The sequence below is a fragment of the Erithacus rubecula genome, assembly GCF_903797595.1.
Source record: "Erithacus rubecula genome assembly, chromosome: 20".
Lineage (NCBI taxonomy): Eukaryota > Metazoa > Chordata > Aves > Passeriformes > Muscicapidae > Erithacus > Erithacus rubecula.
The window spans coordinates 6,313,000-6,333,491 of record NC_136672.1 but is presented as its reverse complement, the minus strand read 5'-3'; the positions used below and the strand labels follow the sequence as shown (position 1 = coordinate 6,333,491).

Sequence of the window (20,492 nt, the reverse complement as noted above, 5' to 3'; positions counted from 1 at the left end):
AAGATACTCTAAAGAGCACAGATGAGCAGTGTCTGTCCTGTTGTTGGCCAGAACTGAAGCCAGTTTGGCCTCACGCCGGGAGCAGAAGAGGGAGCAGTACCGCCAGGTCAAAGCTCATGTCCAGAAGGAGGATGGCAGAGTGCAGGCTTTTGGCTGGAGTCTACCTCAGAAGTACAAACAGGTAGGATGTCTTCTAGTGTAATAACAACTTCATCTTTTGTTATATTTTAATAAGGGTATGATTTCACAGCTTGTGTTTGAGTGATTCCAGCTATTTTTTTTTTGTTGGATTTAGCAGTAAAGAATCTTTCTAAAGGAAACAGCAATGCAAAACTCTTAGGTGTGTTTAATAAATTCCAAGCAACTCGTTCCAAAGATTGTAAACCTCTTTTAAAGGTAAAATTTTTCCTGTTTGTTTGTTTTTTTACCTAGGTGGCAAATGGTGGACAGGGTGAAAATAAGATGAAGAACTTGCCTGTACCTGTTTACCTGAGACCTTTGGATGAGAAGGATACCTCTATGAAGGTAGGATATTTCCAGTGGTGATAGAGAGACATGGGCAAACTATATCTTCAATATTTTTGTTTTGGATTCAATTGCATTCTTTTTTAAATTAAGTTGTTTCTTCTTAAAACACAGTTAAGAAGAATTTATGTCTCAGTAAAATATATGTGACTTTATTTGTAAATAGTAACTTAAAATGGATTTCGGATATATAATAATGTTGATGTCACTTAGCATATTTAACAATGTTTGCATCTCTTTTTTTTAGTTGGAGATTCAAGTGAAACATTTCTCTTTTTTCCCAAGCTGTGGTGTGCTGTAGGGGTGAACCTGTCAGGAGGGAAGACACGAGATGGAGGGTCTGTGGTTGGTGCCAGTGTGTTCTACAATGATGTGAGTGGTGTGGATGCAGATGGCAACAAGCAGCAAACAGGATCCCAGAGCAGCTTAGATAAACTAGACCAGGAGCTCAAGGTAAGCACTGCAAGGCACATTTAATAATTTATATAGTTATATATCTTTACTGTGTAATTGTAGAATAATAAAGTATTTTCTAATCAGGTTCATTGGTTACAAATAGATTTTTTTTTTTTGTTAGTCGTTAGCCCAGGATATTTGGATTATTGAATCCAGCTATTAAATACTTTGATTCTTCCCTTACTGGCAAATCTCAGGAGCAAATTAGTTTTACATCAAAATGATGTACTGCTTTATGTCAGTGCTGCCTCCTTTAAAAACCATTTGTGACAGAACTGTTTATGTTCTAACTGCCATGAGTGGAATTCATATTAAGGGCATAAAAATAAAGCCTTAATTTTGAAGTGTTTTGAGATGTCACATTGACCTGTGGTGATACTGAGTGTGGCAGTTGGCATGTCAGTAATGCTTTTTATTTTATACTGGTCTGACTGTATAATTATGCAGTGTAATTATAATGTTTTATATATTTTTAATAGAAGTATGAAATATGAGGGAGCTTTATACTTCAGATACATAAAGAACAAGTAACTGTGTAGTTTTCCAATGGCATTGAAGATATTTAACTTCCCACATATTTATATATATTTCTGTAGGTGAAAATGTAAGACCATAAAAGATCAAAGGTAATAATTCTATTCTTGTCCCTCTTTCTGTTGTTCATTTCTGCCTTTGTTCTCCTTCAGGATCAGCAGAAGGAACTGAAACATCAGGAAGAATTATCCAGTCTAGTTTGGATCTGTACTAGCACACATTCTGCTACAAAAGTTATCATTATTGATGCAAATCAACCAGGGAATATTCTGGACAGTTTCATTGTTTGCAATTCTCATGTGCTTTGTATTGCCAGCGTGCCAGGTAAACACTTGGGCTGGTTCAGCTCTGCTTTTTAAATGCTTCTTTTTCAACTTTTCTTATACCATGAAAATACATAGATTTGTTACCTAGTGTGATAAAAAGTTACTGTAACACAGCAATAAGAGTTTAGTTGTACATTAAAGTATTGCATTTCTACCCACTGTTTCACTCTTCACTTGGCTGTTAACATAAATTAACCAAAAATCAGAAAGATGTCAGCAGCCAAGGGGAGCTATTTTGTTTGATGTACTATAAACTATGCAACAGTGTCAATATTTGATGGAATTGAAAACATCACAAAAAGAATAATATATTGGTTGCTTTTTTGACCTCTTCAGACTCTTGAAGTTAAGCAGCAAGTCTTGGAGCTCCCTGCAGAGGGAATCCTGGTTGCATTTGAGTGTATTTTAAGTCTTGAAAGTATAAGAGGATTGAACATGAGAAAAAGGTTTTTCTTCCAGAACAAAGGATCTGTTGCACCTAAATTATTCATAAAGATATAGATAGGTGCCATTGTGTACATGCATTGTTATGAAATCTAATTTTAGAGGAAGATATAATGAAAATAGAAATAAGCTATTTGGAAAAGTGCAGATTGAAATACAGTGAATGACATTGTAGTGCAGCATATGTCAATCTTGATTTTGTTTTGTGAGCTGTGTGACAATATCCACAAACATGATCCGTGCTTGCTGATCATGTTAAAATAACCTTGTAGGAAGAGGCTGTCTGCATGTTTATTGTCAGTTGCTGGAGAGCTCATTCTGTTTGAAGCTTAGTTATGAGATAAAGAAATTATTCAGCTTAATCCCTATGAAAAAAACCCAGTGACAGGGCCCAAGGGAATGTCCTGAAGTTGTGTCAGGGAAGGTTTAGGCTAGATATCAGGGAAAGATTCTTCCCCAGAGGGTGATGGGGCACTGAAGAGGCTCCCCAGGCCAGTGATCATGGCAGCAGGAGCTCCAGGAGTGCTTGGACAATGCTCTGAGACAGAGTGGGATTGTTGGGTGTCTGTGCAGGGCCAGGAGCTGGACTGGATCTTTGTGGGTCCCCTTGGAGCTCAGGATATCATGTTATTCTAAGTTTAATCTCTTTCAGGTGCAAGGGAAACAGATTACCCTGCAGGAGAAGAAGGGTCCCAGGAAGCAGATTCCAGCCAAGTGGACAAATCCTCCCTGTGTGGCAGTATGACCAGCAACAGCTCTGCTGAGACTGACAGCCTGCTGGGGGGCATCACTGTGGTGGGCTGCACTGCTGAGGGTCTCACAGGGGCTCCTGCTGCCCACGACACCAATGGGGCCTCACCTGTGGCAGAGCAACAGTCAGGTATGTGATAAACACTGCAGGTGTGCCAGGGCTGGCCAAACACCTCCAGGTGCTGCTGGAAATAAGTGTTGCAACTACTGAGGGTAGCAGTGTAAGCTGTGGTAACACAAACTCACTGTACATCTGTAAATTGTAGCTGAAAACGTGGTGGAGGTGACATGAAATGGGAATTGGCAGCTGCTTCTTGCAGATTCTTTTGGGAGAATTCTTGTGCTTGCTGTAGAGAAAGATTTTAATGTAATATTTGAAATGCAGATCTTTCCAAATAATGACTAAAATAAATGCCTTGGATTCTGTCAAGTCTTAATAGAGACTTAAGTGAAACTGATTATTTCATAGACATTTTTATTGTTTTTGGTCATATGCCCTGCAGAGCTGTATGGTGATATGATTGTCAATGGGTATGGGGTGGTTGGCCTCAATCACTGGTGTCCTAGTTAAACATTTAATGGCCAATCTGAGCCATCAGTCACTGGGCTGATACTTAAAATGCATTTCACATTTGTTTATACAGTCCAACCTGCTAAAATTTGGGCATTCCTGATGTGATGTTCTTGATTCTGATATGGAAATTTTAACTGTCTGGCTATAACAGTTAGTCACTTTAGTTTTAAGTATCAAGTTCTGGCTGTTTTAAACAATTCTATCACAGCTGTTAAAAAGTTTTTCAAATTTGTTTGTTTCATAGATATTGCAACTGAAAATAATTCAGTAGATGAGAACATTCCAACAGCAGAGGAGGCAACAGAAGCAACAGAAGTGAATGCAGGGACAGGAGAAGACACAGCTGATATTGCACAAACTGGAGTCTACACAGAGCATGTCTTTACAGATCCCTTGGGAGTGCAGCATACAACAGAGGCATCTCCAGTCTATCAGCCTAAGTACCTAGTCTCAGTCTTCATACCTCTTCAAATATATTAAGAAAAGAAATAGAATGTTTGTAGGAACATAGCATGGAGATAAAAGGACTACTTTTTTTTCCTTTTTTTTTTTTCTTTTCCTTTCAAGTGTCTTGAGGTTTATATAAGTAGTCTTGGTACAAGATTGTGCTTTGTGACTCTCTTCTTCCATTCACCAGAGATAATAATACTGACAGGCTTGAATGGAACCTGGTTTTCCTTGTAAAAGTAAATGTTCACTTGAAGAAATTCATTGTTATTAAGGTTTTCATCTGTATTGTACTTTCATGTGTGGTTACTGTGTTTTTAAACACCTCATGTACTTCAAAAGCCAGTGTAGGAGCTCAGTAGTGAAGTAAACACCTGGGTTATAGCCTGAGTAATCTGTGCACTCCATTAAATGTATTTTTGCTGGTGTTTTTTTCTAGTACTGAGTCAGAGTTATATAAGGATGTTGCAGTTCTGCCAAATGAGCAAGATCTAGTGAGAGAAGAAGCACAGAAAATGAGTAGCCTTTTACCAACTATGTGGCTTGGAGCACAGAATGGATGGTGAGGAACTGCTAATCTTGTTACATTATATATAATAATTACTTTCAACTTGCTTCTTGTGCCTACAGGCCTGATAACCACCTCAAGACAAGATTAAGTATAGGATGATCTCAAGAGAACCAAAACCTTGAATACTTTGCTGCATTTTTAGGCATTATAGAATTCAAAGGAAGTATTAGCAAGCTCTTTTTTGTTAGATAATGCTTCATCTGCAGAGGAGTTCTGGGTTTTTTGTAGTCAAAGAAGTTATGGTCTGTTAATTCCATAACTTTCAATATTTTAGTATGCTAGAAAAATGTATTGTAATTTTTACTGCAGATGGATCTGCAAGGGAGTTTGTAATGCTTTAGGCCTCTGAAAAAGCCATTCTGCAGCTCATGTAGTTCTTCCTTTCAGTGTATACATAATTTCCAGTGGAAGATGAGAACTTATTTTCCCTTTGATTGTGGATTTCAGTTTATTAGGGTTTTGCTTGTGGTTGTTTTTCTATGGTAGTGCTTTTAATCCCTCCTGATTTGTCTTTGCAGCCTGTATGTTCATTCATCAGTGGCCCAGTGGAGGAAATGTGTTCATGCCATTAAACTTAAAGATTCTATTCTCAGTATTGTGTAAGTCCTGAAAGAATGTCATGTAAATCATAATGAATTTCTGTTAAAATACTTTCCAAAGTAGTTTTATATTTCCTCCTCAGATATTGGGAATGTCAGTTGCCATAACTGCCTGCATGCTCTTTGAGGGACAGTGGAAAACTTCTGGGGAGTAAGGAAAATAAAAGGAATCTTGTATACCTGGTGGAAATACATAGCCCAAAGGATGAGCTGTAGCTATGCAAAACAGTTATAGGTTGCTATCTTTGCTGTTTTCTTCAGGCTTTGAAGCCAGATTTATTTCAAGCTCTCTGAACTGGATTTTGACCCTTTGTTACATCCTTTCTCTTGAGCTATATTGTAGAAATCAAAACACTGGGGCTAATGTGACTGTAAAAAATATGCTGAAATATCAAATACCTAGTTGAAATCTGCCTTCTGAGCAGAGCAGTCTAACAGAGTGTGTTGTTGTTGCTCCTTTTCCCCAGACATGTCAAAGGAATAGTCTTGGTTGCACTGGCAGATGGGACACTGGCAATTTTTCACCGGGGAGTTGGTAAGGATTGTTGCATCTGGAAACCAGGGAGCAGTCAGGATAGAAATGTGCCATTTCCATGTTTTGATAATGTGTTCCCCAATGACCTTTTTCTGGGTTGTCATGAGAAATATCTGTTGTTATTTCAGTTGCAGATTCAAGGACTGTTTTTGCACTGTGTGGTGCATTCATATGGAATATTTTCTTACTCTTAAATGGAGAATGGGATGGACCTGAGCTAAATAGGGGAAAGCCATCTCAAAGTCCTTTAATCATCATCTCTCCTATTTTTTCATTATGCTCAATAGTCATGTCTTCTGCTTTATTAGTGTTAAACATTGTCTCTGGGCAAGTCCTTCAATGAGAATTTTGTAAGCATCCCTTCAGAACTTCTGCCCAAACTATTCCTGAACCAGCTCCATTTGTCAGCCTCCTGAAATAGGACCTAGAGGGGAAGGTCTTACTATGAGCAACTGGAACTTATCTATTAGCTTGTTTTTATCCTGTTCATTTCTCTTGTGATGCTTAAATTCTTGTGTTCAGCATTTAAAATAATTTAAAAGGTTGCAAAACAGTAATGCAAATACTGGAAAAGGTGCATCAGGGATGAAGTTGTTTTTAGTGGTTTGGTTTTGTTGTGTTGTTTATTTTTTTAAAACTCACTGCAGTGGCTTACAATACCTAAGCCTCTCTACTGAATGCCATTGATGATTTGTTCCCTTAGTTCAGTCTGCAGAAGAATTTTATTTGGTGTTGAATGACCAAATTTAGTATGCTTTTAGTAGATTTCAGATCTACTAAAATTTCTTTTTTTAAGAAATTTTAGATTTTCTTTTTTAAGGGCTTGCAGTGTAATTTAAAAAATTCTGCACTGAACACTTCCATGTTTAGGCCAGCAGCAGGTGCCTGTGGGAAGCTGTTGAAGATATTTCAGTTTTGGAGCCAGGCATGAGACTGAACACACGAGTTCATGCAGCAACACCCTAAACCTATTGATGGGCACCCTTTTTATAGGGGCTTCCAAATTCCTTCAAGAAAAAGACCTTTAAGATAGTTGCTTGTACTTCTAAATTTTCCTTTAAGTAAACACAAGTTTTGCTTTTTGTTTTGCTCCTGTTCATGCAGATGGTCAGTGGGATTTGACCAACTATCACCTCTTGGACCTGGGCCGGCCGCACCACTCGATCCGGTGCATGACAGTGGTACATGACAAGGTCTGGTGTGGCTACAGGAACAAAATCTATGTTGTTCAACCAAAGGCCATGAAAATAGAGGTAAGTTCCAATGTGATTAAAATAATTGTGTTTTAGTGCTGCAGCTCAGACTACAGAAACATCTGTTTTCAATATGGAAACAGGCTACCTAGCAAATTTTTTTTTACTAAATAGTTTTTTGGGGAGACTTAAAGCTGTGATGAGACAGTTCTCACTTATGGAAACCAGTTCTCCACTTTTAGCTGGCCAGAAACTGGAAAGTGTCCTTGTGCAGAGCTTGCAAGGCCAGCTCCCAGCTTATTCTGTGTGCCTCATTTTGTTCACCCACATGCAGAGGTTTGTAAGTGTCAATTTGGAAAGTACTCTCCTTCCAGTTAGAGAATAGTTTATACAAAGTGTGTGAGTTGGTGTTTAGTCTGTCATCAGAAGAGCAGAAAGTGGCTGAGGTTTCTGCAAGCCTTGAGCAATGGAAGTGCTTCAGCTCCTGATAATTGACCTGAGACATGGGCCAGGCTTTTGAGGGTGACTGCTCAGCTCTTCTGAAAATATCAATCACCCAATAATAACCTGCTTTTGTGAAGACTATAAATATATATGTAAGAACTGAAATGAAGTTCATATAAAAGTGAAATGGATTGTTTTCCTGGTGGATAGTGTGTATTTTGCACAGGTGGAGTTGTTTATGAGAGTCAGTCATGATGGAACAAGGAGGAAAGACAATTTTGGACATATCCACCTTGTGCTGTGGCAGCAGGATCTCAGACCAAAAAAAGGCTCCAGGTTCAAGGGAGACAGAAGCTGCAGCAGGCTGGGATGAGATGTGTAAATGAAGACAGAGTAGGAAATTACAGCTTTGAGAACAGGGAAGGGAAGGGAATCAGCAATTTTAGAGCATCACATACAATTTGTGACAGAGCTAAACACTTCTGCGATCTTGCAAATCAGACAGTTGTGCTTGATTTTAAATTACCAATTCCAACCGCATGAGAGTAACACAGAAACCTTTCTTACTCTTCCCTTGGTTTTACCTTGTGATTTGAACCCCACTGTTTGCTAGAAGTCCTTTGATGCCCACCCGAGGAGGGAGAGCCAGGTGAGGCAGCTGGCGTGGGTGGGGGACGGGGTGTGGGTGTCCATCCGCCTGGACTCCACGCTGCGCCTGTACCACGCGCACACCTACCAGCACCTGCAGGACGTGGACATCGAGCCCTACGTCAGCAAGATGCTTGGTGAGTCCCCTGGGAAACTGCTGAGCTCTTGCTGCCTGCAGCTGCCTTCTCCTGCTAGTTCTCACTGCAGCTTTGGGGTGGGAGGGTGGGGGGAAAGGCTGCTTCAAGTCAGTTTGTGCGAAATTCAGTCTGGAAGTAGAAGCCGAAGTCATGTGAAGCATGGTGGGGGTGATGGGTTGTGTCTTGACCTTACCTAATGTGTAAAGTGTCCTTAAAAACTCAGAAATAATGAGGAAAATGGTGGTTGAGTTGGGCAGGTACCAACAGAGACACTACAACCTTTCTCTTTTTTTTAAGTACTGATACTTTTTTTTATAACTAAAAATGGCAAGAATCCATTACCTGCCTGGAAAAATGCTTCTTTAAAAAAAAAAAATCCTCAAAATAGTGAATTTTTATTGCTGTTGAGTCTAGTCAGCTTTCTGATTTTTTTCATTAATATCTGTATAAGAGCAATTTGACCACCTACATTATACAACAAATACAAGTAATTAGGCTCTGGGAAATCCTTCACAAGTCACTGCTGTGCATTGCACGTCGCTGCCTTCTGCTCCCCTCATCATGCTAATGAATGAGAAATTAATTTTAATGGATAACAAACCACTGCCTTATATGTGTAAACTCAGTTTTTTGTTTTAGAAGCTGGTAAGCTCCAAAATATTTTACTGTGCAGCATTAAGGAGCTATTATATCTATTTTGCTTTCTCATGGCTAATGTTATACTACAAGAGTCTAAGTTCTCAATTTAATTGCAGTGCTGTAACCTTCTAGGTTATCTTTACAACTTGAATTTTATCCCCTGCTGTGTTTCTGTCTGAAGTGGGAGGGAATTACTTGTCTGTGTGATTTGGGAGTTCTCTGTTGTAGAACTAAAATTATTCTTGCTCATAATTTTTGATGAAAAGCATCTTTTGTTTTTAGGTACTGGTAAACTGGGATTCTCATTTGTGAGAATCACAGCACTTATGGTGTCTTGTAATCGTTTATGGGTAGGAACAGGAAATGGTGTCATCATCTCCATTCCATTAACAGAAAGTAAGTAAAATATCAATGCATAGCACTGTGCAATATGCTGTAGGCATAAAAAAAAAGAGTATTGAACAGCATTCAGATGCTTGCTAATGGATAGAAAGCTTCACTGCCAAGTCTGACTCTTTGAGTTTTGTAACAGATCAGGACTGTGTGATGTTTAGCACCTAAATCTGTGTATGTGGTTACAATTACTCTGAGAAAATAACACATCTCCAGAACCTCCTGTACTGCTGTTTGAGCAGGGTTGGCTTGAATCAAAGGGATACTCGAAGCCTTAGAGGTCTTCTGAGCATTGGAAGCATTGATAGAAGTTTATAGCTTATATAAGACATCATTAGTTTTCCAATTAATGTTATTTTTGATTGCCACGTGATCACAAAGTGGATTTTTATTTGATTTGAGCAGGTTGGTTTTGTTGCTAATATAATTTGATTGGCTTTAGTTCTTGAGAATTCATCACAAAGTGGTATAAAGGACTGGAACAGAAGTAGCACAGACTGCTTTAAAGGACACATTCAGAGTTATAGGAGCTGTAAACACATTCTTCAAACAGGGCACTAACATCCAGGTCAAATTGCAATCATGTAAATCCTGATTTTTGCTTAATAACAGACCCCAGACTCTTGTCATAGGCTGAAACTAATTGAGGGCAGTTGAATCTCAGGAGCAAAGAACAGCTCAAGGACAAACCAAGTCTTAAATAGGTAAAGCTTGGGAATAATCTCTGTGTAAATTGATTGCATTTAAACAATAAAAAAAAGCCTCAACACTTGTGCCTGAGACTGATGTTATAACAGGTGTACAGAAGTTTCAGAAAATAAAATGCAGACCTTTGATAGTCCTAATTGTTCTGTTGTTACCTAGAAAATAGTGCAGTGTGACAGGTGAAGTGTTAGGGTGATTTAATAGTGAAAACTCTTCATGTTGTATCTGCTTTGTTGAACAGCAAACACATGCATTGTTTCTCATATTGTTCCATTGCATTGTCCATCCATTCAGTAACTTTTTTTTGCCTTGCATGAATGTATTAAGGAAGGACAGCCTTCCTGTCATGGATTTTGAGACACTTTAAATCATGCTTTCAAAAATTACACCTCTTAATTTGCATTAAGCTTAATTTAATGTTTCCAGAGGAGTTTGTTTTAAACCAGAAGTGAACATGAAGAAATCCCTATTAAAGCTGTTCAGTTTCATTTCAGTTCTGTTGGTTGTGGGTCAGAGCAGCCTTTTAGGAGTATCCTTATAGTGGGGCTGAGAACCCTGGTGAGAAACATTAATGGTTTTTAAAAGCAGTTACATCCTTGCACGAGCAGTGGCATCTCTCAGTCCCCTGGGTCTCAGTAGCAGGGCAGCAGATGATGTTCTAAAAGGGTACTTGAAAACATGAGTAGTTCTATATTATTCTGAAGCCTCCTGCCAAGGAAAGAGAGAAAGGGGAAACATTGCTAATCAATAAGAAACCTAAAAAAAACGTGACAGTGCTTTTGTGGTCTATTTTGTACTGAAACTTCTATAACAAGATGCTGTTCTTTGTGACTTTTGATTGAATCTTCTGTAATTAAATATCTATTGGGTTTTTTTTAGGAGCTAAAATTTTAAGCTCTACCTTATCAAAAACCAAAATATGAGTGGTGGGTTCTCATTAATCCTTCTCCTCTACTGTCATACCTATCCATTTCCCCTTTCCTCCTTTCTCACTAGCTGTAATCCTCCACCAGGGACGTTTACTGGGGCTGCGGGGTAAGTGCAGATCCTCAACCAAAACCTATTTTCAGGCTTCTAATAGCCACTTTGAGGCTGTTTCCCACTCTTTATAGATTTACCCTTTGTATGTTCCTAAATGTTTTTCCACTTGCAGTTACTGCATTGCAGCAGTTTTATGTTTGCTAAATGGCCACCAATCTGCTCAGCAGTTTAGCATATCATCCTGTGTTGCAGCTGAACTCTCATATAGACTGTTTTTCTTCCAGCCAATGTGATACCACATCTTATAACTTTGTCATTAATCCACATCATTTGCTGTCTTGTTACAAATCACTGTTTCTTTCACTACTTTGATAGTCTTTGGAATGGAGATGGCTTGTATGTCTAGCATGAGTACTTCTCTGGTTTAATGTATTTTAAAACTTCTCAGTAAAATTTAGATGTAGAATGATCATAGGGTAGCTCTTTCATGCCCACAGGTGGCTGTTTCTAGAGGGGCATACATTATGATTAGTTGGAATGAAACTGTATTTAATTACATGTTTAAGTACATGGAATTTGCTCATACTGAAACACATCAGAGGTACTTATTTTCTATGAAAGGTACAGTCCTGTCACAAATTATTTTTTCCCAAAAGTAGGATATTGAAATCTGGTGTTTATGCTAGACTAATAAGAATCCTGCTCCATTTTCTGATGTACTTAAAATAACGAAGCATGCAATCTTTTTCTTTCCAGCTCTGTCTTGAATTGGCATTGCTGCCCTCCTGTTTCATTTTTATCTAAGTTGGCTTTAGCTTTTAGATGGTACCATAAGGTTTCTTAACAAATAACCACTTCAGCAATTTATGTTTTCAAGTAGAAAACATCTCCTTTTCTTTTACAGCCAATAAATCAGCAGCAGGCTCTGGAAACCGTCCAGGGAGTGTGATCCGTGTGTATGGAGATGAGCACAGTGACAAAGTAACTCCAGGGACATTCATCCCCTACTGTTCCATGGCACACGCCCAGCTCTGCTTCCACGGCCACCGGGATGCTGTGAAATTCTTTGTTGCAGTACCAGGTGAGGTTTTGTTGCCATCTTGAAAAGGGTTTTTGTTTTGTTTGGGTTTTTTTGTTTGTTGTTGTTGTTGTTTTTTTCCTTTCTTCACTTAGTTAAACACAGTGTTTAGACAAAGATAACAAGAGTATGAATTCCTACTTTTAGAAACAATGTACTGTATTTTAATTACAAGACTCTGATTGCTAAGTGCAGCCCTGTTTAATGGGAGGAAAAGGGATTGACCACAGGCAAGGACTTCACTTCCCTCTGTGAAAAAGGTGCTGTGCTAAGTGAGCCTGTTGAGAGGCCCTCAACTGCTTTAGGCATTGTCATCCAGTGACCAAGCACAGAAGGTTTTACTCTGAGATAAGGCATAAAAAAATGTTCTGTTTTTCACCCAGGTCAGGTTGTTTGTCCTCAGAGTAGTGGTGGAACAGATCTAACAGCTGATAAACAAGCCCAAGAGTCCTTCAACCAGAGTCCCTTAAAATCAATATTGGTGATAAGCGGTGGAGAAGGATACATTGACTTCAGAATGGGTAAGAAACCTGAGCTTTAAATGAGTCACTCTTGATACTGAAAGGGTATTAACCACATAATTAGTGCTGCTGTAATTGCAATGAGTGCATTTGTGTGGTCAGTATATGCAGTCTTTACCATACACTGTAGCATGTTTGTTCTGACACATGCCTTCAGCTTCTCCTCCTCCTCCCAGTAAACTATGACCTTTGGGATGACTGTGTAAGCAGGTTTGTTTGAAATTCTGCTTTGGAGTCATGCACCACTTTCCTGTTTATGCTTTCAGTCTTTCTTTGGCAGGTTTCTCAAACCTCTGGAAAACATGTCCTTAGTTAGTTAAATATGCAGCCTGACTGAAAACAAGTCGTGTTAAGTGAAGAATGCTCAGTGTAAAATTTACTCATTTTTGAGTGGGAAGGAATAAAGTAGATTACTTATCTCTGCATGCCCATCATATTTGATCACTGCTTTTCTTGGATAGCACTTTTGCATGATCTAGCCCATAAGAGAGTTCTTGTGTAAACATGTTTCTCCTTTTTTAATTGAACTCTGTGGGAAAATAAAGTGAGAGCTGTTGTGATTCTGTGTTTATAATCTGCAGCTGGAGACCTTTGATATAAAAAAGTGTCACAACTCTTAGACCTGCTTTTGACCTTTTGCCTAAATCTGTCTGTGTTCTTTCAAAATCAACCAAACAGAAAAACAACCCACATAAACCATTACAAAGGAAAACTCAGGAAGGTCATCCCAAATCCTATCATCCCACTAATCATGACAAGCAGGTTCCTGGGGTGATGTGTTGGATTTCTGTGGGAGGCAGGGCTGGAGGAAGTTCTGTGCCACAGTGCAGTAAGGCTCAAGTGCTGCAGTCCCTGCAGGGCAGCAGGAACAGCCACATTCCAAATGCTCCCTTTGCTCTCCCTGTGAGCTGAGTGCCAGTGCTGCCTTAGCCCAGCAAACTGGACCAGAGCAATTTGGGGCCACTCAGTGTTTGGTTCCCTCAGCCTTACAAAGGAGTCCAACCAGAACAGCAGCCAGAATTTGATTTGGCACCTTCCTGAAGGTGAGGTCAGTTCCTGTTTTGTCTGGTTAAAGTGGCCTCCTGGATTGATGGTCCTGGCTGTCCCTGTGCAGTTCAGTGTCACCTTTGGTCCCAGTCAGCTCCTGTCACCCAGAGCCCAGTGCAGCTACAAAGCTGCTCTTTTTGAAGAGCAATAATGGAGAATATGCTCAAGGCTGTCTTTGCTGCTGTGGGTGGAGTTGTGACAAGCTGGAATAACTGGAACAGGAGGAAAGAGTGGGAAAGGTTGACAATAGACATGAATGTGGTGTTGTCTCACATGTGCTCATTTACAGCTCTTGTCCCAGGGCATTTATGTTTGGGTATCTCTGTGTCTAACTGGTAGTTTGCAGATTAGGTCTCTCTACATTAAAGAGTTATAAGTCATGAAACATGTAAAATATAGATTCTTATGAAACTGCCATTATTTTTTGGGCTAGAAATAAAGAATATGGCCAGCAGTATGCTGGGCTCTGAGATAATTCTACAACACACTCTGTTTACATTCACTTTAATATGTTTTTATATCAACATATGGCAACATTGTCTTTTTAGTGTTTTTCTTGTCTTGGTGCATGTGGTGTTGATGCTGTTCTGGTTATTGGCTGCCTCAACCAAAGCTGTTTTTTCCAGGTGATGAAGGAGGAGAATCTGAACTCCTGGGAGAAGCTCTACCACTTGAACCTTCTGTAGCCAAAGCTGAGAGGAGTCACTTAATAGTGTGGCAAGTCATGTGTGGCAGTGAGTGAGCCTGTAGGATGCAGTTGGAGACCTTAAAAATGGGGGGAGAAAAAAAAAAAAAAAAAAAGCTTCTGCATGTTTTTTTTTATTTTGTGAACCTGTTTCACTACATGATGTTGAAGCATTTCTTTGCTGTTTAACTTTATATTGCAGACCTGTCATACCTTTAGCTATACAGGAATTAGCTTGTGCTGTTTTACTGCACCCGTGTTGAATGGAACAGTGTGAGGAAATCAGATGTTTCTCCAGCTGGTGTGCACACCACAGTGAGCAGCTGAGACAGTTTTACTGTGCCACAGCAATCTCATGTGTTCACTTCTTTAGTCTCACTTGAGTTCAGCTTTGTTCCAACTGAGCTTCATTTCACTGTATAATGCATTGGGTGAAACAGCAAAGTTATTCCCAGAGTATGAAAAAAATGGACAAATTAGAAGATGGATTATTAAGACTCATCCAAATACTCAGTGAGGGCTAAGCTAAAGCAAACTGTTTTTCAGCTTTTGTTTTCAGTCCTGGGAAATCTTGTTCATACAGTGTACACGGTTTAGTTTGTTACATTCTTCAGAATTTGTGGGGGGAAAGAGGAGACTGTATAGGAATTAAAATGAAAATATTTAAATAAAATCGTATTTTCACTATTGAACTTTAAAGTTTGAGAACTGCTGCCCTCAGTAATGAGCAATTTTGAATATCATGGTTTTTCCATCTCCCTCACATGGAACAACTCTGTTTCCATAGGGTATTCTTAGCTTGATATAAATTGGAAAACAACTGTAAAATTCTCAAACAGGGGATATGTTTTGTTCTTTTCTTGTCTTAACTCCTTATGTCCTAAGCACTTAGAATGATCTTCTCTGCCTAGCTGGTCAAACTCTTAAGACACTATGTGTGTGAAAGTTGGAGACCTCCATTAGAGCATGAGAAAAGACTGAGAGTGTACAGGAAAAAAAAACCACATTCTGCTCAAGTGAGATCATAAAGGAAGTGTAGTTCCAGATAATTAGGTACAAAATGTATTTTTTGTAGCTCCATACCCCAATTTAGTAAAAAAAAAAAAAAAAAATTAAAATTTAGCAACAATATTATCAGGTAACACAGAGAAAATTACCAAAAGTCAGGAGACTAATATTAGGCTGACATTCTGTCTACTCACCATCTATTTTTTTAACCATAAATGTGAGTTTAAGACTGTCTTCCTTTTACACAGAAATTTCTACATTAGTATCAGACCTAGGTTAAACACTTCATGATTTCTGTACTTCAGAAGATATAAAAAAACAGATTTGCTCTTTAATTTAGTGTCTGGAAAATAAAAGTTTTGAGGGGTTTTAGTAAACATCCAGCATTTATCCCCAAAAGGCTGGAGCTGTTCAGATTGGCAGAGAAATTTAGTAACTTGATTATGTGAGAGAACTGAACAGTTTCAGAGGAGTAAATATAGAAACACTTTTTTAAAACTGCCTAAACATTTTTATGCAATAGGAGCAGTTCTGGTCTATCAGGCAAACATGTGTTTATATATTTTCTTAATTTTTTAAATGAACACATTTAGCTGAGGTCTATTGTGTAAATATATATTTAGGCAGCTTTTTCAAATGCATATCATAGCTGATAAACCAGAAAATCTCCATTCAGGTCTATTGGTTAGATTTATATGTATAAATACTTTTTAAGCAACATATTTTGTACACAGCTGTTCCTCTCGTAAATATGTATTTAGGACATGAACTATGTAGTAAAAATCCTTATTAAAGATGTTTAATACCTTGGTAGTATTTTTCTCTTCAGAATGCCAAAAGCAATGAGCATGTTGTTCATAATTTGCTTTCCATATTCATCTTGAATGTCACTCTTAAAGTACTTCGGCTTAAATATAAAGTCTGGAAGCTTATTAAAAATTATACAAATACTAATTATCCAGAAGTAACCTGAGTCAACACTCTTAGACCTATTTTAAACTTATAGGCATGTTTGCTGAACATGAAGCACATCTGAATTGACTAATGGGATTGGATGTCTTAAGAAAAATGCTGTCTAAACTTTTACTGTTGTGCAGAATCTTCACTGTGAGTGGTGCAGTTAAATTGCTTTTCCTGCCATTTTCTTGAATTTTTTTTTTTTTTTTTTTCTCTTTGGAAAACACAATCTCCAAAGTTTTTTACTCACTGGTTGATTGTCACATTCTCATGTTCTTAGGGAAAAAAGCGCACAATTGTGTTCCTGGTTCTGTGTAGGATTCATTTGTTGTTAGGGGTGAGCTGTTTTCTCTGAGTGCTGCTCCTGCTCCAGCTGGAGCAGTTCAAGCTGGCAATGTGCTCCTGGTCTTTGCCAAATGCAGCTGCCCCACCGTGCCATTGTAGTCATTTCAGTGGGCCAGCCCTTGCAGGTATTTCAGAGAATGGTTGATTGCTTCTGTCCAAAAGTGGAAGGGTTTTAAAGCAGGTAGTAGTTGAACTGTGTAGCACTGTGGGTGTAGATAAAGGCATGTGCACTTCTCTGTATTTCTCATTTAAAATCGTTACCCCTGTCTAGGGTACAGTAGATTGACTGGGTCCCTGTTGCCATCCCAGTGTGCTGGGCTGTATAAACTCCCCTTAAGGTCACTTTGAAAGGTGAATAAATCACACAAACCCCAGGCACTGGGATGACAATACACCCTCAACTCCGTCTCAAGAATGTGTTTATGCATTACACTCGTGATTAAAGCATCATATAAATAGGAGCTAATCTCTTGATAGCTACAGCTTGTTAATAGTTTGGAAACATTTCGAGCACAAAATCTGCAGCACATGACTTGCCTGGGTAGGGGTGTTTGCATGGTGAGGGTGAGGCTGCATTGTCCATTCCTTGGGAGGGTTTTCCTGTGCTGGATAGGACTGAGCTGACAGAGCGTAGACACTTTATCATAGGCTGCCTTAGTAACAAACAAATGTTAAATCTGTTTTATTATACTAACTGTTCTAAAGAACGTGTGTCTTTAAAAAATGCTGTGTAACTGAATATTTATTTCCATGTGAGTATTATAAAAGTTACCAAAGGATTAAACCTGACTTAGCACTCTGTAAGTGGCCCTGTTGAGTTGGGCCTTGTGAAGGCTCCACTCTGTAAAACCAGACACGGTCAACTCAAATACAGTTCTTCTTTAGGGAAACTAAATGTTCTTTTCTAACAGGGTTATGCCATAATGTAACAACCTATATTGCACCTCAAAGCATTTTTCTATACACTAAATGTCTCTCCCACCCTCTAACAAGATTAAGTTTCCTTTATTAATTTTGTTGATGCACATTTCTCGATCTTTTAAACATATATTTTAAACATTTTATGGTCTGTAATTTTTGCAAGTTTTGTCTGTTGGACACTTTACGCTGAATTTTACTTGCCTCTGTAATCTGAGATGGATTCTACAGCGTTAAACTTGCTGTCTGTTAAAACTTGAGGCTTCTTTTCTGTGAGCAGAAGAGCTCATATAGCAGTGTAGTTATTTCAGTATTTATTTCTATTATTGAATCCATGAGGTTCAGAATGTAACTTTGTACATGAAATATATATAAATATGTATATGAAACATGTATTGGGTCAGTGTGTTCTTTGTAATCTCATGTTAATTTTGCAGAGTTTTGGTGCTATCAGAAGACACAATTTGGGGGATTTTACACTAAAATATTGTCATTATCAGTGATGTCCAGGACTGGTGTTATCCTGCTCTCTCTAATGGGCCCAGACAAAAGCTGTGATGTCTGTGCCTCTCTTGAGATACAGATCTGGAGGAGATGTGCTTTATGCAGCTTGGATGAAATAGATGCTGACACTGAGATTTATTTTTGAAATTGTTTTAGCACAGATTCATTACAGCTCAAGTGCTCACTGGTTACTTCCTGCTCATCAAAGGAAATGATGTGTTTTTGAGGCAGAAGAATTGGTGACTGCAGAAACAGAACACTTGGCCAGAGCCAGGGTTTCATGTTTTGTCCCAGGTGTGTGCCCTGATCAGTGTGTCAGGAGTGTCCCTAAGAGCCCCAGCTGTGCTGGGGACACAAAGCCCCCCTGCCCTCCCTGTGAGTGCCACTGCTGCCCTTGGGCACTGGTCAAGGGCCCACATGAGGCTGTTTAAAACTTGCAGAACAAAAATGCTGCAGATTTGTTTGCACAAATGCATGTGCAAACATGCAATCATCCTTGGATGAGAACCACCAAATGTCCTGTTGTACCACCTTGAAGCTTGATAAGCCTTAACAAACCTGCCATAATTTTTCCTTAGTGGAGTTTTCCTGCATTTCCCTCTCCTCACATGATGGTTCTGGGGCCATGTCCATTGCCAGGCAGGTCACACACTGCACTGTGCTAAAGCAGAGTGTGTCTGTATTAAAAGGGGAGAAACATCATAAATCTTCACTCTGGAAATGTTTCAGCTCTTCCAGCAGCCCTGGAGCCCCTCAGGTCTGTGTGTAAGTAATTGAATTTTTCAGATCTGTTGTTGAGAGAGATGTGAGAATAGAGTTGTGAGCTGAGCTAAGGTGTTACAAGTGTTTGGAGACTGAAGTTTGAAGCCACTGGAAATAACAAACCTGTCTGCACTGGGCATGGGATCATGGGAAAAGCACTCACTGTTTCTGAGGCAGATTTCTAAAAAGTTCTCTCAGTTGTATCAGTCTCCTACACAAACAGGTGTTCAGGGAAGAATATACACACTGTTAAACTTTTTAATACAAATGCTTTTATTCAAAAATACTTTTTTTTTTTTTTCTGGAAATTAAATCTCAAACTTGCTGAGGGAGACTATTTCCCTTTTTCTACAGTGGAATGAATAGTAAACCAAAACCTGGGGTTCTTTTTGCCTTCACCTCCCATTCTCAGCATCCTGTCTGAGCAATATAGTCGAGCTGGAGCTGAACATCCTGGTGATGTCTGATACACAAGTGCCCCTTAATTCAGCTGTAGAACTTGCTGTGAGGGGCCTCTGGCCAGACACACACCAGCTCCTGCAGGGCCTGCAGGACTCACTGTGGTTCTGTGTGGTTACACTTTAAAAAAAAACCAAACTATTTTGAGTGCAAATAGTTTCCTGCTTTTTAAAACACCTCAGGATGATGGTGGGAAGAGATGTGGATTGGTGCCTGTTACATTCTGCTGGAGTGAGGAGCAGGAGCAGTCTGAGATGTGACACAAGATGGTGCTCTTACAATTCAAACACAACCTGGAGAAAACATTCTGCTGGAGAATTCCCTTCTCCAGGCTCCTGCAGCAGCCAAGCCTCAGGTTCCCTGGGCCAGCTCTCCCAGGGGAAGCTGTTGTGTCCAAGGAAGGACAGAGGAGCCCAAGCACTTGGTCACTCTGGGGTTCAGGAGATGCTCCCATGAGTGTCCAGGTGGGATTTGTTTCTGTCTGGAGCTGGGACCTGCAGCCCAACTCACCTAACACTTGGGAAAGCTTTTCCTTTATTAGACAGAGGTCCTGCTGGGCACTGGGATGGAGCCAGGCAGGGTGGGGGACATGAGGTTTCTCCCTGCTGCTTCTCCAGCCTGCAGGGAAGCTCCTGTTTGCAGGTGGGATGTCAAAGGCCCCTTCACTCCTTCCCTGCCTGGGAGCAGCAGTTCTAAACCCTTGAGCAGGTGTGGCTGGGGGACTGATGCTCCTTACATCTACCCCAGAGCTTCCCATGCCCAGGATTTGGGGCATTTGTGGGCTGCTGCCATCTCCTGCTCCTGAGTGCTGCTGTGTCCAGGGGCCTTTTGGGCTGTCTCAGATTTGGGGCTTAAATAGAGGCAAAGGGAAGAAAACCCCCCAAAAAAAATCGTGTTGGAAACCTTCCCAGACATCACAGCTGCTTTTCACCTCTACTTTCAGCACACAGGGCTGAGATGGGATCAGTGTCCTGCTGTCCTGAGCCCTGCCCTGGCTCAGGGCTGGCAGGGATCAGGAAATCAGAGAACTCTCTGGTTTGCAAAGGCAGCTGGAATACTCTGGATACTCATGAGAATGACAGAAAAATTTGCATTTCTTCTGCCACTGCACAGGTGCTCCTGGCAATGCTGTTGCAGGAATGCAGGTGCCACACATGGCTCTGTCCCTGCTTGGGGCATTTGGATTCTGCTTCTGGGATGGCACAGAGGTATCTGTGGGATGAGCAGCACAGGATCAGGTGTGAAGTGTTTCAGTCTTTTCAGGCCAGACACATTTTGGGATGGGTAACTGCACAAGGAAATGTTAA

The 20,492-nt window shown here is 39.8% G+C and overlaps 1 protein-coding gene across 3 annotated transcripts in view; it reads left to right on the top strand.

Annotated features, from left to right (window-relative positions):
• SPAG9 (sperm associated antigen 9) overlaps positions 1–15,215 on the top strand; it is a 57,462-nt gene extending 42,247 nt beyond the window's left edge. For 2 of the 3 annotated variants that reach the window (XM_079323842.1, XM_079323844.1), the window contains 16 exons: positions 52–181; positions 433–525; positions 811–978; positions 1,668–1,839; positions 2,938–3,165; positions 3,854–4,049; positions 4,496–4,618; positions 5,146–5,226; positions 5,694–5,761; positions 6,866–7,014; positions 8,012–8,183; positions 9,105–9,218; positions 10,917–10,955; positions 11,806–11,982; positions 12,363–12,500; positions 14,174–15,215. In XM_079323842.1, the coding sequence (XP_079179968.1) occupies positions 52–181; positions 433–525; positions 811–978; positions 1,668–1,839; positions 2,938–3,165; positions 3,854–4,049; positions 4,496–4,618; positions 5,146–5,226; positions 5,694–5,761; positions 6,866–7,014; positions 8,012–8,183; positions 9,105–9,218; positions 10,917–10,955; positions 11,806–11,982; positions 12,363–12,500; positions 14,174–14,289 (2,164 nt within the window). In that variant the 3' untranslated portion in view covers positions 14,290–15,215. The remainder of the gene's footprint in view (positions 1–51; positions 182–432; positions 526–810; positions 979–1,667; positions 1,840–2,937; positions 3,166–3,853; positions 4,050–4,495; positions 4,619–5,145; positions 5,227–5,693; positions 5,762–6,865; positions 7,015–8,011; positions 8,184–9,104; positions 9,219–10,916; positions 10,956–11,805; positions 11,983–12,362; positions 12,501–14,173) is intronic. The other variant, XM_079323843.1, reaches the window with a different exon arrangement.
• Positions 15,216–20,492: the final 5,277 nt, after the last annotated feature.